Source organism: Pelophylax lessonae, assembly GCF_965119305.1.
Source record: "Pelophylax lessonae genome assembly, chromosome: 4".
In the NCBI taxonomy this organism is placed as follows: domain Eukaryota; kingdom Metazoa; phylum Chordata; class Amphibia; order Anura; family Ranidae; genus Pelophylax; species Pelophylax lessonae.
In genome coordinates this window covers 226,627,094-226,643,479 of record NC_138771.1, presented here as the reverse complement: position 1 = coordinate 226,643,479, position 16,386 = coordinate 226,627,094, and the positions used below count along the sequence as shown (strand labels likewise).

Genomic DNA, 16,386 nt, shown 5'->3' with positions numbered 1-16,386 from the left:
GTGATGGTTGAGGATTGCCCTTCGTGTGTGATGGTCAATTTGGTGGGGTACCCCCACTGATACACAATACTATGGTTATGTAGCGCCTTTGTGATAGGCAGAAGGGGGTTTCCTTTTTTGCATAGTATGTTGTGAAAGGTCTGCGAAGACCTGTAACAATGCATATTTTTCAGGGGGCTGTGGATATTTGCGGAATGCCAGCATAAATTGCTCTTTGACATGATAAAAATGCACTTTCAATAACACCTCCCTGGTTAAATTATCAGGTAAGTGCAATGGTTTTGGGAGGCAGTGTATTCTGTCAATGAACAGTTCTGTAGCCGGAGTTAAGCCGAGAAAAGTCTGCAAAAGACCACGTGCGAATTGAGCGGGCTGTGGGGGTTGGACTGCTTCAGGGACGCCTCTCAGTTTTACATTATTCCTACGTGATCTATCTTCTAAGTCTGCTAATTTATCCCTGAGCCACACCACTTCTTCAGCTTGATCATTGTGAGCATCCACTAGAGATTTATGAGAGGAAGCAAATTCCCCCATCTTTGGCTCAATGTGATCCACTCTGCCTGTCAGTTCATTCACATCATGCTTAAAGTTTCTCATGCACTCCATCATGTCCGCATGCAATGAGCTGCACAGGGAAACAAGCATATCCTTGAGAGTGGTGTCAGACAGGGGTTGATTACTTGTTGGGAAAGAGTTAATTGTGTCTGACAACTTTCTAGTGTCCTCCATAGAATCATGAGTACAGCTCAAATTGTCCTGGAGTTTCTCAGCTTCTAGCCTTTGCTTGGATTTGGCAGGGCTGCGTGGGATGGGGGTTGAAGCCTCGGGTGAGTCTTGTTCCCTGTAGCCTGCAGAGCCCCTCTGAGAGTGTGGACTCAGGGTGGAGGCAAGATGGATGAGTTGGAAATGTTAATACATGAGGAGGACATAGACCTTGTGGGAATAACAGAAACTTGGTTCGACCCCTCACATGACTGGCTGGCCAATATCCAAGGGTATTCAGTGTACCGGAAGGACAGGGTAGGAAAAAAGAGGGGGAGGGGTATGTCTCTATGTCAAGAACAATATAAAGGTGCTAGAAAGGAGTGACATTACGGATGGGATGAGCATGGATTTAGAATCTGTGTGGGTTGAACTCGATAGGGAAGAAGATAAGGGAAAAGTAGTTGTGGGGGTTTGCTATAGGCCACCTAACCAAGGGGAGGAGGTAGAGCTGGAAATTTTAGCACTAATGGGTAAAGTGGCAAAACTGGGATCAGTCATCATATTGGGGGACTTCAATTATTCCGACATTGACTGGGAGGAGGGGACTGCACACTCACAGAAGGCCCGTCTATTCACGGAAACCTTACTTGATAATTACATGTCACAGTTGGTGGATTCCCCTACTAGAGAAAATGCAATCCTGGATCTATTGATCACTAATGACCCAGACATAATCTCGGAGGTAGAAGTCCAGGACAACCTGGGCTCTAGCGATCACAGGATGATCACATTTAGTATAAATAACAATATAAAAAGGCAAGTGGGGAACATAAGAACCCTAAACTTCAGACGGGCAAACTTTCCAAAATTGTGCTCATTGATGGAAAGGGTAAACTGGGACCAAACCCTGGGATCCCTGACCACAGAGGAAAAATGGGAATGCTTTAGGAACATAATAAGCAAAGGCATCTTGCAGTGCATTCCTATGGGAAATAAATTTAGAAGAGACAAAGCCAAACCTGGCTGGCTAAACCGTAGCGTTAAAAAACTTATTAGGGGAAAAAAATTGGCCTTCAAGAAATATAAATCAGAGGGCACAGTATCGGCCTTCCAGCAATACAAGGAGGCAAATAAGAAAAGTAAACAAGAAAACAAGATGGCTAAAATCAACTTTGAGAGACAAATAGCGGAGGATAGTAAAAAAAAACCCAAAGAAATTCTTTAAATATATCAACAGCAAAAAAACTAGGGCAGAGCATATTGCACACATAATTAACGATGATGGGAGGATGGTTACAGAGGACACTGAAAAAGCAACCGTGCTGAATGCTTTTTTCTCGTCAGTCTTTACGCAGGAAAAGGAGGGGTACACTGACCATGACTGTTTGGTTAGTAGTAATACACAGGACATGCCACTATGGCTAACAGAGGGTGAAATCAGGGAAAGGCTGGATAAACTGAACACAAACAAATCACCAGGCCCGGATGGCGTACATCCGAGAGTGCTCAAGGAACTCAGTAAGGTTATATCTAGACCACTGTTCCTGATCTTTGCTGACAGTATTAGGACAGGAGATGTACCAGGGGATTGGAGGAAGGCTAACGTGATTCCGATATTCAAAAAGGGCCAGAGGCATATCCCGGGAAATTATAGGCCTGTCAGCTTGACATCAATAATATGTAAACTTTTGGAGGGGATGATAAGGGACTATATCGTAGAATATGCTAAAGACAACAACATCATCAGTAGTAACCAGCACGGGTTTACAAATGGGCGTTCTTGTCAAACCAATCTCTTAGCATTCTACGAGGAGGTGAGCTGTGAGCTAGATAGGGGCAGACCAGTGGATGTGGTGTACTTGGATTTCGCTAAGGCGTTTGATACAGTTCCCCACAAGCGCTTAATTTATAAAATAAGGTCTGCAGGTATCGACAGCAGGGTTTGCTCTTGGATACGGAACTGGCTAAAAGGCCGTGTCCAAAGGGTGGTAATAAACAGCGCATACTCAGACTGGTCTGAGGTAGTAAGCGGGGTCCCCCAGGGCTCAGTCCTGGGACCAACCTTGTTCAATTTATTCATAAACAGCATTGAGGACGGGATCAGTAGTTCGTTATCAGTTTTTGCAGATGACACAAAATTGGCCCGGGCAATAACTGCACAGCATGAAGCAGATATCCTACAGAATGACCTGGACAAAATTACAGAGTGGGCAACGACATGGCAAATGAGGTTTAACGTGGAGAAGTGTAAGGTTTTGCACTTGGGGACTAAAAACATAAAAACACAATACACGTTAGGAGGGGAACCCTTGGGGGAATCAAAAATGGAGAAAGATCTGGGAGTCTTGGTTGATGATAGATTAGGCAACAGCATGCAATGTCAAGCGGCAGCTTCCAAAGCCAACAGAATATTAGCATGCATAAAGAAAGGGATGTATTCCAGAGATAAGACTATAATCCTTCCACTTTATAAAACTCTGGTCCGACCGCATCTGGAGTGTTCTGTCCAGTTCTGGTCGCCAGTCCTCAGAAGGGATGTGTTGGAGCTGGAGAAAGTCCAGAGAAGGGCAACTAAACTGATTAGGGGGTTGGAGGACCTTAACTATGAAGAGCGGCTGCAATCGCTCGATTTATTTTCCCTGGAGAAGAGACGTCTGAGAGGGGACATGATAGCAATTTATGAATATCTTAATTGGGATCTCAGCTTAGAAAAAAAGCTGTTCATTCGAAGGAATTGCATGAGGACTCGAGGACATACAATGCGATTAGAGGAGAAGCGTTTTAACCTCAGGCAAAGAGGAGGGTTCTTTACTGTTAGGGCTACAAGATTGTGGAATTGTCTACCACAAGAGGTGGTTTCTGCGGGTAGTATGGTGACTTTCAAAAGACTCTTAGACTTACATCTCAAGGATCAGGAGATTAAGGGCTATGTTAGATGATTACAGTCACACACACCTACACAGGTTGAACTGGATGGACTATTGTCTTTATTCAACCTCACCTACTATGTAACTATGTAACTATGTAACCGCCAGACGAGGCAGGCGAGCGACCAACGGCGCCATCTTGGACCAGGCCGCGGCTGGCTGGAGGAAGGAAATTATGTAATTTCTGCGGCTGTCCCAGTTCCTTTCTCTTCCTCATCATCCCAGGTGGTCGGGTAGGGTACGCAAAGCGATTGGGGGTGTCAGGTGTTGTGCTGGAAGCTCTAAGCGTCCATGCAGCAGAGCGGTAGCCACGCCCCTCTATTGATCGACATTTCACGGACAGGGAGGACCACCCACAGGTCCAAATTTTGATCGGTGTGTACCCACCTTAGAAGTTCAGTTATTAGGCTGAGGAGGAGTAGACTTCCCTAAATGTTATGAGTTTTTCAGAGATTGCCAGAGATTGCCGAAAGGCAGACAGAGTAGAAGATAGCAAGACAGATTGAGATAAGGTGCTCCAGAGGATGAGAGACTCTGAAAACGTTCTGGAGGCAAGCTTGGGAGGAGATGTCAGAGGGAGCTAGAGAGCAGGAGGTCTTTAATAACATTGAACCGAAGTTATGAACTACTTACCCTAATATCTTACCCTTTTGGCATCCTGAGCATCTATAATTGGATAATGCCAGATCATCCCTACCACATTTTCAGGTGGGCAGCTTACACTGGTTCATTGGTGTGCTGAGAAGTACTGTGCAAGGACTCTATGTGAGAAAAGGGGTAGGGCAAGGAAGGCAAAGAAGGAATGTTCAAACAATTTAACTTTATGTTTTAAATAGCTTGCCTAATATACACCCATCAGCCATTATTTTATGACTACCCACCTAATGTTGAGTAGGTCACCCTTTTGCCACCAAAACAGCCCTGACCCGTTGAGGCATGGCACCACTAGCCCTGTGAAGGTATGCTGTGCTATCTGGCACCAAACCTTTAGTAGCAGGTCCTTTAAGTCCTGTAAGTTGTGAGGTAGAACCTCCATGGATCGGACTTGTTTTTCCAGCACATCCCACAGATGCTTAATTGGATTAAGATCTAGAGAAGTTGGAGACCAAGTCAACACTTCAAATTTGTGTTGTGTTCCTCAAACCATTCTTAAACCATTTTTACAGCGTTGCAGGATGCATTATTCTGCCGGAAAAGATCACTGCCATCGGGGAATACTGTTTCCATGAAGGGGTGTACTTGGTTACCAACAATATTTAGGTAGGTGGTACATGTCAAGTACTATCCACATGAATGGCAGGGTTTCGAAGCAAAACATTGCCCAAAGCATTACACAGCTGACCTTATTCCCATACTGCATCCTGATGCCATCTCTTCCCCAGGTAAGTAACGCTCACTCACCATGCATATGCTGTAAATGTGACTCTTCAGACCAGGCCAGACCACGCCTTCATCATCCATTGCTCTGTGGTTCAGTTCTGATTCTCATGTGCCCATTGTATGTGCTTATGGCTGTGGGCATGGGTTAACATGGACAGCCTGACCAGTCTGTGGCTATGCAGCCCCATAAACTGCAATGACGATTTTTTCTGTTTTCAACACATCAGCTTCAGGGACAACATGTTTACTTGTTGCCTAATATATCCCACCTGCTTTCAGATGCCATTGCAATTAAATATTCAATGTAATTCACTAAACCTGTCAGTGATAATAATTTGTTTGGCTGATCATTGTATGTCTATACAGTATATATGTCCCAGTTTTTGTCTCATGTAACTTTTTTTTTTGTTTCTAGTTGGTCCTCATTGTGATTGGGGCGATAACGGTGGTTTCTTTACTGGAACCTTATATCTTCTTGGCTACTGTACCTGTGATCATTGCATTTGTTATTCTTAGATCCTATTTTCTTCACACCTCCCAGCAACTGAAACAGTTAGAATCTGAAGGTAAGGGCAACAGAGATACATTATCTGAAATGCAAATATTACCTTCCCACTGTCACAATATTATCTAGTCCTTTAGAGCATGCATTTGTTCTTCCATAGATTTAATATACATATTGATTTAGTTTGATCACATGGAATGTGGGGAGGAGGACAGTTTAATGCTGATGTCAACACAGAAGGATTCTCTGAGCAATTGTTCAGAAAGGTTCACACCCAAAATTCTTCTGCGTTCACAGGCTTCACATATCAGGTGTAAACTGTGCCAGCTCTGACTATTCAAGTAGTGTGAAGGCCTGTAATTTATTGGTGTTTTGCATTATGAACAACATAAGCAGTATTTGTAAGCAGTCAATATAATGTAACACAAATGATGTACTTAACACATACATGTGCCCTGTAATATTGCCCTCTGTTTATGGTTGTTAGCCTGCATTCAAAAAGTTACATTCGCTGCATCTGCAACAGAGTTTGGTTCTGAATTAAGCTGAGAGATCATTGACTTCTGTCCTAATCAAAGTTGACAGTACATACTGCTTAACGTGTTTACAAATTGAATATGTTCCTGCAGTGTCTGGTAAGCATTCAATGCATACAATGTAATCAGTGTGTGTTCTGGTGGCTCTGGGGTAGGACTGACCATACGTTGATCTTTTTTTTCAATTAGCCTAAAAAAAAAAATGTATTTCCTTATCCACAAATGGGAGGTAGAAGTAGGAATTCTGACAGCGGGGACACCTCTGCTGTCTTTAGGCAAATGCAGTCTACTTTCTCCACTGCAGGTAGTGCTCTTCTGCAGTGGCACTGCAGTTGGAGAGGAAGTCAGGAAGAACATGGGTTTCTACTGCCCACCATGGGACTCTAGTGGCCATCTTTGGTCAGGCAGAGCCTTTTTAGGGCCCTGGCTACCAGGTTTGGAACACATTTTTTGCGAGTTGGTAGAGGAGGAACAGGTACCCCGCCTGGTTGGGACATAACTAGCGGCAGGGAAAGGTTCCTGACGAGAAGAGATAGGGTAGGGCTCGCAACTTCTCTGATCATCCGCTTCCTTGGGCACAAGACATTCAGGCTGCATTCTACCCCTCTCTACAGGTGCTGTCAGTTCAGCTGAATTCTGCTATCACTACACACTGTTGAAACTGTAAGTGCTCCTGGCTGGGCTGCCTTTCCACCGAGTTATTTGTGAACTGTCTCTACATAATTTCAATACAAGTTCTTTCATTGCACTGGGATTGAGTGTATTATTGCCACTGCACCATGCTGCACCCCACCTACACTTGGAGGCAGTTGGCAGGATATATCCCTTGAAGCAGGTGCGGAAGGAGAATCGGTCTCCTGCATGACTGCGCTGTGATCGGCCTTAGTGCTAATACCAGAGTTCAGTGGCCCCAACATTACTTTAGCAGAGTCGCTGGAGAGACTGGAGAGTGTATCAGGTTCTGGCCCAGCTGGTGGCAGAGCTGGTTATTAATGCTCTAGAAGATGACGCCCACCACGTAATGATAGCTTGGCCAGAACACGGGCAAGCTATTTTAGAATAGATTGCATCACACTTGAAGGGCCTGTTTGGGGAGAAGATACTGCTTCTGGAGCTGAGACGAAGGTTCTTTTTAGAAAACAGCAAGAGGGCGAGAATCTCACTCATTATGCAGTAGCCATGCAGAACCTGTGGAGGCACCTGAAAAAGCCTGGAGAAGAGGGATGTGTGGGTCTGCGCTGACATCACTGACGCAGACCATATATTAAGGTGTCAGTTCATAACAGGCCTGAAGGCTTGCCCAGTTCAGAGGGTCTTGTAAGGGAAAGTAAAGGTGCAACCTGCCACCTCCTTCCATATTGCATGGTGAATTCCACATCCCTACCACTCTGGCAGTAAAGATGCCTCTCTGCAGTTTGAGGTTAAACGCTTCTCTTCCAATTTCAGTAAATGGCCACGTGTCTTTTTAAATTCCCTTTCACAGAAAAGTTTTCTCCCTATGCTAGGGTCACCAGTACGGTATTTGTACATCAATATCATATGCCCTCTCCAGCGTCTCCTCTCCAGCGTCTCCTCTCCAGAGAGAATAAGTTCAATACTTGTAGTTGTTCCTCACAACTGAGATCCTCTAGTCCCTTTATTAGCTTTGTTGCACTTCTCTGGACTCTCTCCAGTTCCAGCACATCCTTCCTGAGGACTGGTGCCCAGAACTGGATGGCATACTCAAAATGTGGCTGGACCAGAGTCTTGGGACTCTCTCAGAGTAGGAGAATTATTGTTTTATCTCGTTTTTAATGCATGCAAATATTCTGTTGGCTTTGCTTGCATCAGCTTGGCATTGCATGCCATTGCTGAGCCTGTCATCTACTAGCCGCCCCCCCCGCTCCTTTTCCATCCTAGATTCCCCCAGAGGTTCTCCCCTAGAGACTAACTTGCGCTCGTATTTTTAGCACCCAAATGCATTACTTTAAATTTTTCAACATTATACCTCTATTGCCATGCATTTGCCCACCCCATTATTTTATTTAAGTCTTTTTTTAAGGTTTCCACATCCCGTGCTGAAGTTAAGGCCCTGTTTATCTTTGTATCATGTGCAAATATTGAGATTGAGCTATTTATCCCATCCTTTAAATAGTTTTTACATGCATTAAACAGAATTGGTCCCAGGACAGATCCTTATGCCCCACTTATCACACTGGACCATTCCGAGTACTTGCTATTTATCCCCACCTTCGGACCCGCCCCTGTAGCCAGTTTTCAATCCAGGTACTCACCCTATGGTCCATGCTGACAGACCTCAGTTTGTAAAATAAACGTTTGTGGGGGAACTGTATTACATGCCTTTGCAAAATCCAGATATACCACATCCACAGGCCTACCTCTAGGCCTACAACTTCTTCAGGTTGTCTTTAAACAACTTACTACCCCCTGGGCCAACAATCCAAAGTCCCAGCATGTCAGAAGACATGGCCGCATTGAGCTCAGTAGTAGATGCCTTAATTAACCGGCAAGAAGTCCCATGCCTGATTGACACCAGGTCAGAGTTCATGGTCATAGGGTATGATTTCTATGTGCGGACATTTGGAGCACAAGAACAGTTAGATCCTTGCTGGCTATTCCTCAGAGCGGCCAATAATCCACTCATTCTGGTTGAAGGCATCACCTGGGTGAGGATCCAAATCGAAAACCAGGTGGTGGAGCGGGAAGGGGTAGTGGTAGGGGGGCCCACCAAAAATGACAGGAGGCCACTGTTATGGTCGAACCCCACAAGGGTCTGGTGTTGTCAGGAGAGTGGCTGGTGGGCTATACCCTATCCAAGGTTCATCAACAAAAAGTCTTGGGGCAACTTGTCAACCTGGGAACCACGCCAATATCACTGCCCAGACATGCCATCTTTCCTGATCTCTATGCAGTGGCTCGCCACTGTATCTCTGAAGACCAACCCTGGGTGGAAGCGATCTGTGCCCCTCTTCAGGCAGCTATAGCCTTATGGGAGAAAACCCAGTACAAGTCCCTACTGGAGCAGCCGGACATTACCTTCAAAGATATTTCCCTACCCCAACAGAGACTGCTTCATCATCTGCTGGAAAAACACCTGCTGGTGTTTGCTACCAGTCCAGGTGACTACAGATTCACTGAAGCCATCAACCACCCCATAAACATGAGGGACTCACTGCCCTTTCCGGAGCAAAATCATCACATTCCCCTAGCATTGTGCCAAGAGGTTAAAGAGCTGCTCCATAACATGCTTCAGAGTGGAGTAATCAAAGAAAACTGCAGTCCATGGGCCATTCCTGTTGTCCTGGTGGGAAGTAAGATGGAAGTCTACGGTTCTGTGTGGACTACCATAAGCTAAATGCAGGCACCCTGCTGCCTACCCACTTCCTTGGTTTAAAAAATCTCTGATGGCCCTTGGACAAGTAAAGATCTTCTCCACCCTGGTCCTGTCCAGTGGCTACTGTCAAGTCCCTGTGTGGGTCAAGACCTAGAGAAGACCGCCTTCATCACACCCTTGGGACTATTCACTCAGTAATGCTCCTAGCACCTTTCAGAGCTTCATGGAGAGATGTGTTGGGGACTTTAATTTTGAGACTATGTTAGTTTATCTCAATGACATCATCATCTTTCCAAGACATTTGAAGAACCCTATATAACCACTTCCAGACCAGGCCTTTTCTGGCCCTTTTTGTTTACATGTAACAATCAGTATTCTTTGCTAGAAAATTACTTACAACCTCCTTTCTTGAAATGTAATGCAAAAAGTGTGCACGTACGTGCAATGGCTACAAACAACATAAATTTGACTATTCATAGGCGACACTTTGAAAGCCTTTACATATTACCACTTTAGATGTACAGAATAGGTCTAGTGCTAGAATTACTGCCCATGATCTAAAGTTTTGCGGTAGTAACTCACAAGTGCGGGACAATCACTGTTTGTGTGCGTGCGGGACCGGTGCGCGTTTCTGCCTTAGCATCTGAGGACGGGGGACGCGGGCACTTGAAATGTTTTTTTTTTGTCACTTTTATTGCTGTCACAAGGAATGTGAATATCCTTGTGATAGCAATAGGTTTGTGACAGGTACTCTTTATGGAGAGATCTGGGTTCTATAAGACCCCAGATCTTTCCTCTGCCCTTAAAAGCATTCTAAGCACCAAGATCAGTGTTTTTGAATGCTTTACATTTTTAAAAATTGAATCGTTAACATCTGGGTCAACTGGAAGTGATGTCCGGTCATCCCTTTTGGGTTACCAAAGCGGAGAGCCAGTGGGACAGGAGAGCCCGAGCATGCGGTGGAAGACGGCAAAAGGGATTGTTCAATAAAAACGTATGTTATAGCATTGTGAATTCAGCCTGCTGTCCAGCAATGTAAGTTATATTTTAACATTAATATTCAATGTTTCATCTATCAATTTATATTTTATAACTGCTGAGGGAGTTTGTTTTGTAAGTGCCATATATACAAATATATTTCTTATCTTTTTACAGCTCGTAGTCCAATTTTTACTCACCTGATAACAAGTTTAAAGGGTTTGTGGACACTTAGAGCCTTTGGCAGGCAGCCCTATTTTGAAACCCTGTTTCACAAAGCACTGAATTTACACACTGCAAACTGGTTCCTCTACTTGTCTACGCTGCGATGGTTCCAGATGACTATTGAGATGATCTTTGTCATCTTCTTCTGTGCTGTTGCATTTATCTCCATTGCAACTTCAGGTACACATCATTTGTCAGTTTATCCTGTATTCTGTTTTACACTATTATTTTATACTTAAAGTGCTAATGAAAGCTCCCATAAACCATCTATTAACATTCACAAACAAATACATAAGTTTCTATACTTGTACAATGGCTTACTACTACCTGTGACATGTTCCACTAAGTTAAAGTATTGCAGGGACTAATATTTATAGATGGGGGTATGATGAGTCAGGTAGTCTTACTTATGCCCCATACACACGTGCAGATTATCTGCAGACTTTTGTCTGCAGACTTACCTTTTCTATGTAGTGCAAGGGCCTGCCGGATTGCATACAAATTGAAAGTGTTTAGGTTTGACCTCATATTATATGGTTTTGGTAAGTCTGCAGACAAAAGTCTGCAGATAATCTGCACGTGTGTATGGGGCATTAGTTCCATACTCAGGTCTAGCACTTCACAGTAGAATGCGCACCTGTTTCTTCTCATTATTGTCAGTGTTCTTTTTAGGAACATTTCTTATAGACCTTTTGGCTAAGCATGCTGAATTGCTGGACCACTGGACTTCAGTGAAGGGGGAAAGTGAATTACCACATGTGCCTCACCATATCCCAGTGGACACATAGTTTTCATAGAATTAATTCTCTTTTATCTATTGTGTGCAGCTTAGTACAAAATGCTGTTTTGCATAATCATTTCAGGCCAAGGTATAGTGGAGGAGAGAATACTGGCACATAAATTATTGTAAAGGAATGTGTGCTGAAGGCAAGCAGTATCCAGTCACTTTCTAGCTATAAGGTACTATTTCTGTTGTTTGAACATTAAATGAAGAGTATAATTGGTCCACAAGAACACTTCCTTCTAGAACACCTCTTATGTAGGAGACATGACAGGATATTTATGCCCATTTTTTTTTTCTGCTTAATCTCAAACATCTTACATATTATTTAGCTCCAGAAAAGGTATGGGTCTTCTACGTACTATGTTCACTGACGGTATAACTTATGTAGCGCTACCCCCCTGGAGCTGCTTGATAGATTGGGTTCTCTGTTCTGAGAACAACCTTGGCCCATCTGAGACATCAGATTAAGCAAAAAGATACTGCAGTACTGTTGAAAGCACAAATATAAATTCCCTGCATACATTTTTGGGTCAGTTTCAGGAAGCAAACACTGGACTGATAAATAATAAAGGAATGCATTATATTGTGACAAATATTGTAATATATTACAGTAAATGGCAATATATAATGTACATATAGAAACAAGCAGAGTTTAGTCAATTTTGTAGACAAAGAAGTTACTAGATTGTAGCGGTTTAGGTTAAAGACCTATATGGTTATATTAAACTATATCTAAGAATCTGTAGCTCAGCAATAAAAAATGGCACAGATAACGTTACCAGTGATGATAGTCAGTGCTGTGATAACGTTCCTGCAACCAGTATTTTATACTGCTATAGTGTACTCTATATAAATTACTATGCTAAACCCAGATCTTACTGCAGAGGTACTCCTGTCTATGGACACTATATGAAGTCTTGTAGAGCAACTATCTGAGAAGACAGTTCTTTGCCCTAACTCTTCAGCCAGCAAACGTGGGGGCCCAGTCTTTACAGTGGTGCACATAAGTACAGTCCCAGTAAAATCTGCATGCAGTGGTAAAGGCTGCTAGTCAAATGTCCAGTTCCTATGTGTTCAGTCTCTGCTAGTAGCAACATGTTAATGGCAGTAGTGCCCTCACACTAGTCTCAGTGATGCAGCCACTTTAGTCCCACTGTCCAGGTATTAGTCTGCTTCTGTATCCACACAGCATGGCTTCAGTCCAACAGCGATCAGCTCCCACTTAGCATTTCATCCAGGTGACTTTGATCCTCTGCACACAGGATACAAGCACTCACTCCCTCTTGGCTCAGGCCTCAGAATTGTAGTGGGCAGTGTGCACACAAACAGCAGTGTGCCCTCTCCAATCTCCTTGCAGCAAGGGGAAGTTGACTGATCTGCAATACAGCACACAAAAAAGTGTTTTATGTTATGATTAAGCATTTCTGCTTGATGCTTATCTGTTTGTGGTGACTTTTTTCATATCCTGATCACGAGTTTGCAAAATATGCTTTTGTATACATCCTTGTCTGCAAGAGGCCTTAAAAGAAACCTTTATTGAGAGAAGTATATATGCTGCCATTGCTGACTTTATAAACTGATAGACTAAACTTTGGGTGACTTTGACTTCAGTACTAATGATATGGAACAAGTCTTCAGTTAATCAAGTCAGAGTGAAGTTAAATCTGGTTCCTATTGACAATCAAAAAAAAAATCTTACCTTGGGATTCGTCATATTTACATTCAGAATCACAACGTCCATATTTTTTTCTTTTTTGCTTTAAAATTTCAGGTGCTGGTCGAGAGAAAGTTGGAATTGTACTGACTCTGGCGATGAATATTATGAGTACTCTACAGTGGGCAGTAAACTCAAGTATTGATGTGGACAGTTTGGTAAGTCAGGTGTTCTCCAAATTTTTTTGACCCAAAACTTCTTGTCTTGCATATCCTCTCTCATCCACAAAAGCTTCTAAATCCCATGAATTTAGCTTTTAGCCTGTTTTGTGTGCTGTATATGTCACTGAACTTCACATAGAACAGCTATCTGTTTTTATCAGTGATTTTATGATTTTATCACAAATAACACTCTTTAATGCAATCAGAATGGCAACGTATATATATATATATATATATATATATATATATATATATATATATATATACATATATACAGTATATAATTTATGTTCATTCACCCAAAGCCTAGGTTTAATTTTCAGGGAATACATATGGCATGCAGTTTATTTGCTACAATTAAAATTATATTCTTTGTTGTAGATGCGTTCTGTCAGCAGAATCTTTAAATTTATTGATATTCCAAATGAAGATACGGGCAAGAACAGTAAAGATAAGGATGAAAAACTTTCAGAGGTCCTCATAATTGAGAATGAATATGCAAACAAAGGTCCAGACTGGCCATCTGGTGGTCAGATGTCTGTTAAAGATCTCTCTGCAAAGTATGTGGATGGAGGCCTTGCCGTTTTAGAGAATATATCATTCTCAGTCAGTCCTGGGCAAAGGGTAAGATCCACGCTTCTCAAGCTTCATTGTTCAACTTGTCAGCCCAATGTAGTTTGCTCTTGCTAGCATTAAACCTGCCTGACTTTCATTTTTGTTGGTTTATACCAGTGGTTTCCAAGCTGCGGCCTGGGGGCCAGATGCGGCTCTTTGCTTGCCTTTATCCAGCTCTTGGGGCCATATTCCTCCCACTGATACGAGACACTGTTCATCCCACTGACACCAAAAATGGGGAATAGATCCTACCACTGACACCAAAAATGGGCCACTATTTCTCTCCCCTAATATCAAAGATTGGCCACTGAGTACTCTCACTGAAGCCAGGACAATGTCTACTTCCACTGGCCATAGTCCGGCCCTCTGAATGTCTGAAGAACAGTAAACTGGCCTTTTGTTTAGAAAGTTTGAAGATCCCTAGTTTATACATTCTGCTTTTGTTTCACTGTTATTGCAGATTAGGGCTGAACTCCAGGCAAACAGGTGCATACTGTACAGATGTGGTTTTACCAGCAAAGGACTTGTGCTATCTGTTCGCCCACTTCTGAAATTTACAAAGCCTTTCACATAACACAGTACTGTCTATAACAGGGCAGGAGACCTGAACTTTCTCCTGTAAATTGGAAGTGAAATAAGATCGTTTTGCCTACTTGGGCTGCTTTTCCCTCTCCCAGTATTTGGTTCTGATGTACAGGGATTGCAGTAGGCCAAAACCAAGTCAACTTCAGCTACTTACTCTGCCTACCATAAAATAATGTTATGATGTATTAATGAATACAGAGCTACAGTAATTATATGTGTCTGGAGTTAAGTTAAAGGGGCTCCTGCACACGCATGGTTTGAGGTTCAAACATACTCTAGCTTAAAAATCATGGCATTTTTGAAAATCTAGGGAGCCCTAGGTAGGTACACCTGGCCTTAGAAGCAAATGTTTCGGCTGTAGTGCCATTTCTTTCTTTTATCAGTATTTACATGTGAATGCATATATCACATTCCTCAAACACAGAAGTTCTGCATTCAGGGAATAGCTCATCTACCATGTGCATCTGCATTTTGTTGAGTATCTTCACATACATCTATTCACTTCTGTGACTGACTTTACACTCCGTCTGCAACTCCAAGATGCAGAAAAATGCTAGTATTGTTCCGCTAGAACATATATGTGCTATACATGAGCCCTACGAGAATCACCATGTAGCTTGCTGTATTTCTTGATATTTCATGGTTCAGCCATAGTGTATTTCCACAATGATAGAGTTTCCTTGTAAAGCTGTTTGAATTGTTTTATTATTTTAAACAGCCTCACCCAATAACACATAGAGTAAGAAGCAAAGTGAAATGCAGAGTGTAGTACCTATAGCAACCAATCAAAATCTGTACTGTAGTAGTCCAAGGTCAGTAAAGTAAATTGGGATTGGTTCTGCACTCTAACTCTTATAGTTTTGTTCCTTGCACTGCATACTGTGTAAGGTCAAAAGTATTCCAAGCTACATTTGTGCATTTTGTCTGATCATATTTATCTTTCTCTGAAGTAAAATGCCACTTAAAATACATACTTTACATTCATATCTTACATATCTGACATTCTAGGTTGGTTTGTTAGGAAGAACTGGTTCAGGAAAGAGCACATTGTTGTCTGCATTTTTGAGGCTGCTATCAACCGAAGGAGATATTCAGATTGATGGGGTATCCTGGAATAAAATGCCACTGCAGAAGTGGAGGACAGCATTTGGAGTTGTTCCACAGGTAGGTCACTCTAACATGTTATACCTTCAGGCTTTGGTTCTTATTCAGCAATACTTTTTCTTATACTCAGATGTCAATAACTATAAGCCTCTGTTCACATTAGATGCAGGGCGAATTCACAGCGAATTCGCTGCGGATTCCACACGACATCAAAATCGCAACCTGTTCATGCAAACCAATTGCGGAGTGTATGGCAACCACTTGACCTCCAGAAAGTTTTACCCCTTTCATGATGAGGCCATTTTTTGCGATATGGCACTGCTTTACTTTAACTGACAACTGCGCGGTAGTGCGACATTATATTCAAATAAAATGTATGTATGTTTTTCACAAAAATAGAGCTTTCTTTTGGTGGTATCTGATCACCTCTGCTATAAACAAAAAAAGACAGACAAAAAAAATCAAATTTCTTCATCAGTTTAGGCCAAAATGTATTCTGCTACATATTTTTGGTAATAAAAATCCTAAAAAGTGTGTATTGATTGGTTTACACAAAAGTTATAGCACCTACAAACTATGGAACATATTTATGGAGTTTCTATTTATTTTTTTTATTTTTTGCTAGTAATAGCGGCGATCTGCAACTTATAGTGGGACTGTGATATTGCGGTGGACAAATCGGACACCTAACTGACACTTTTGACATTTTTTTGGAAACCAGTGACACCAATACAGTGATCAGTGCTACAAATATGCACTGTCACTGTACTCATTACACTGGCAGGGAAAGGGTTAGCATCTAGGCCGATCAAAGAGTTAAATGTGTGGCCAGC

General features: G+C 42.5%; 1 protein-coding gene across 1 annotated transcript in view; it reads left to right on the top strand.

Annotated features, from left to right (window-relative positions):
- The window catches only part of CFTR (CF transmembrane conductance regulator), a 228,376-nt gene that overhangs the window by 167,739 nt on the left and 44,251 nt on the right, over positions 1-16,386 (top strand). Inside the window, exons 19-23 of the mRNA XM_082255316.1 lie at positions 5,428-5,578; positions 10,543-10,770; positions 13,146-13,246; positions 13,631-13,873; positions 15,458-15,613. Of these exons, the coding sequence (XP_082111442.1) occupies positions 5,428-5,578; positions 10,543-10,770; positions 13,146-13,246; positions 13,631-13,873; positions 15,458-15,613 (879 nt within the window). The remainder of the gene's footprint in view (positions 1-5,427; positions 5,579-10,542; positions 10,771-13,145; positions 13,247-13,630; positions 13,874-15,457; positions 15,614-16,386) is intronic.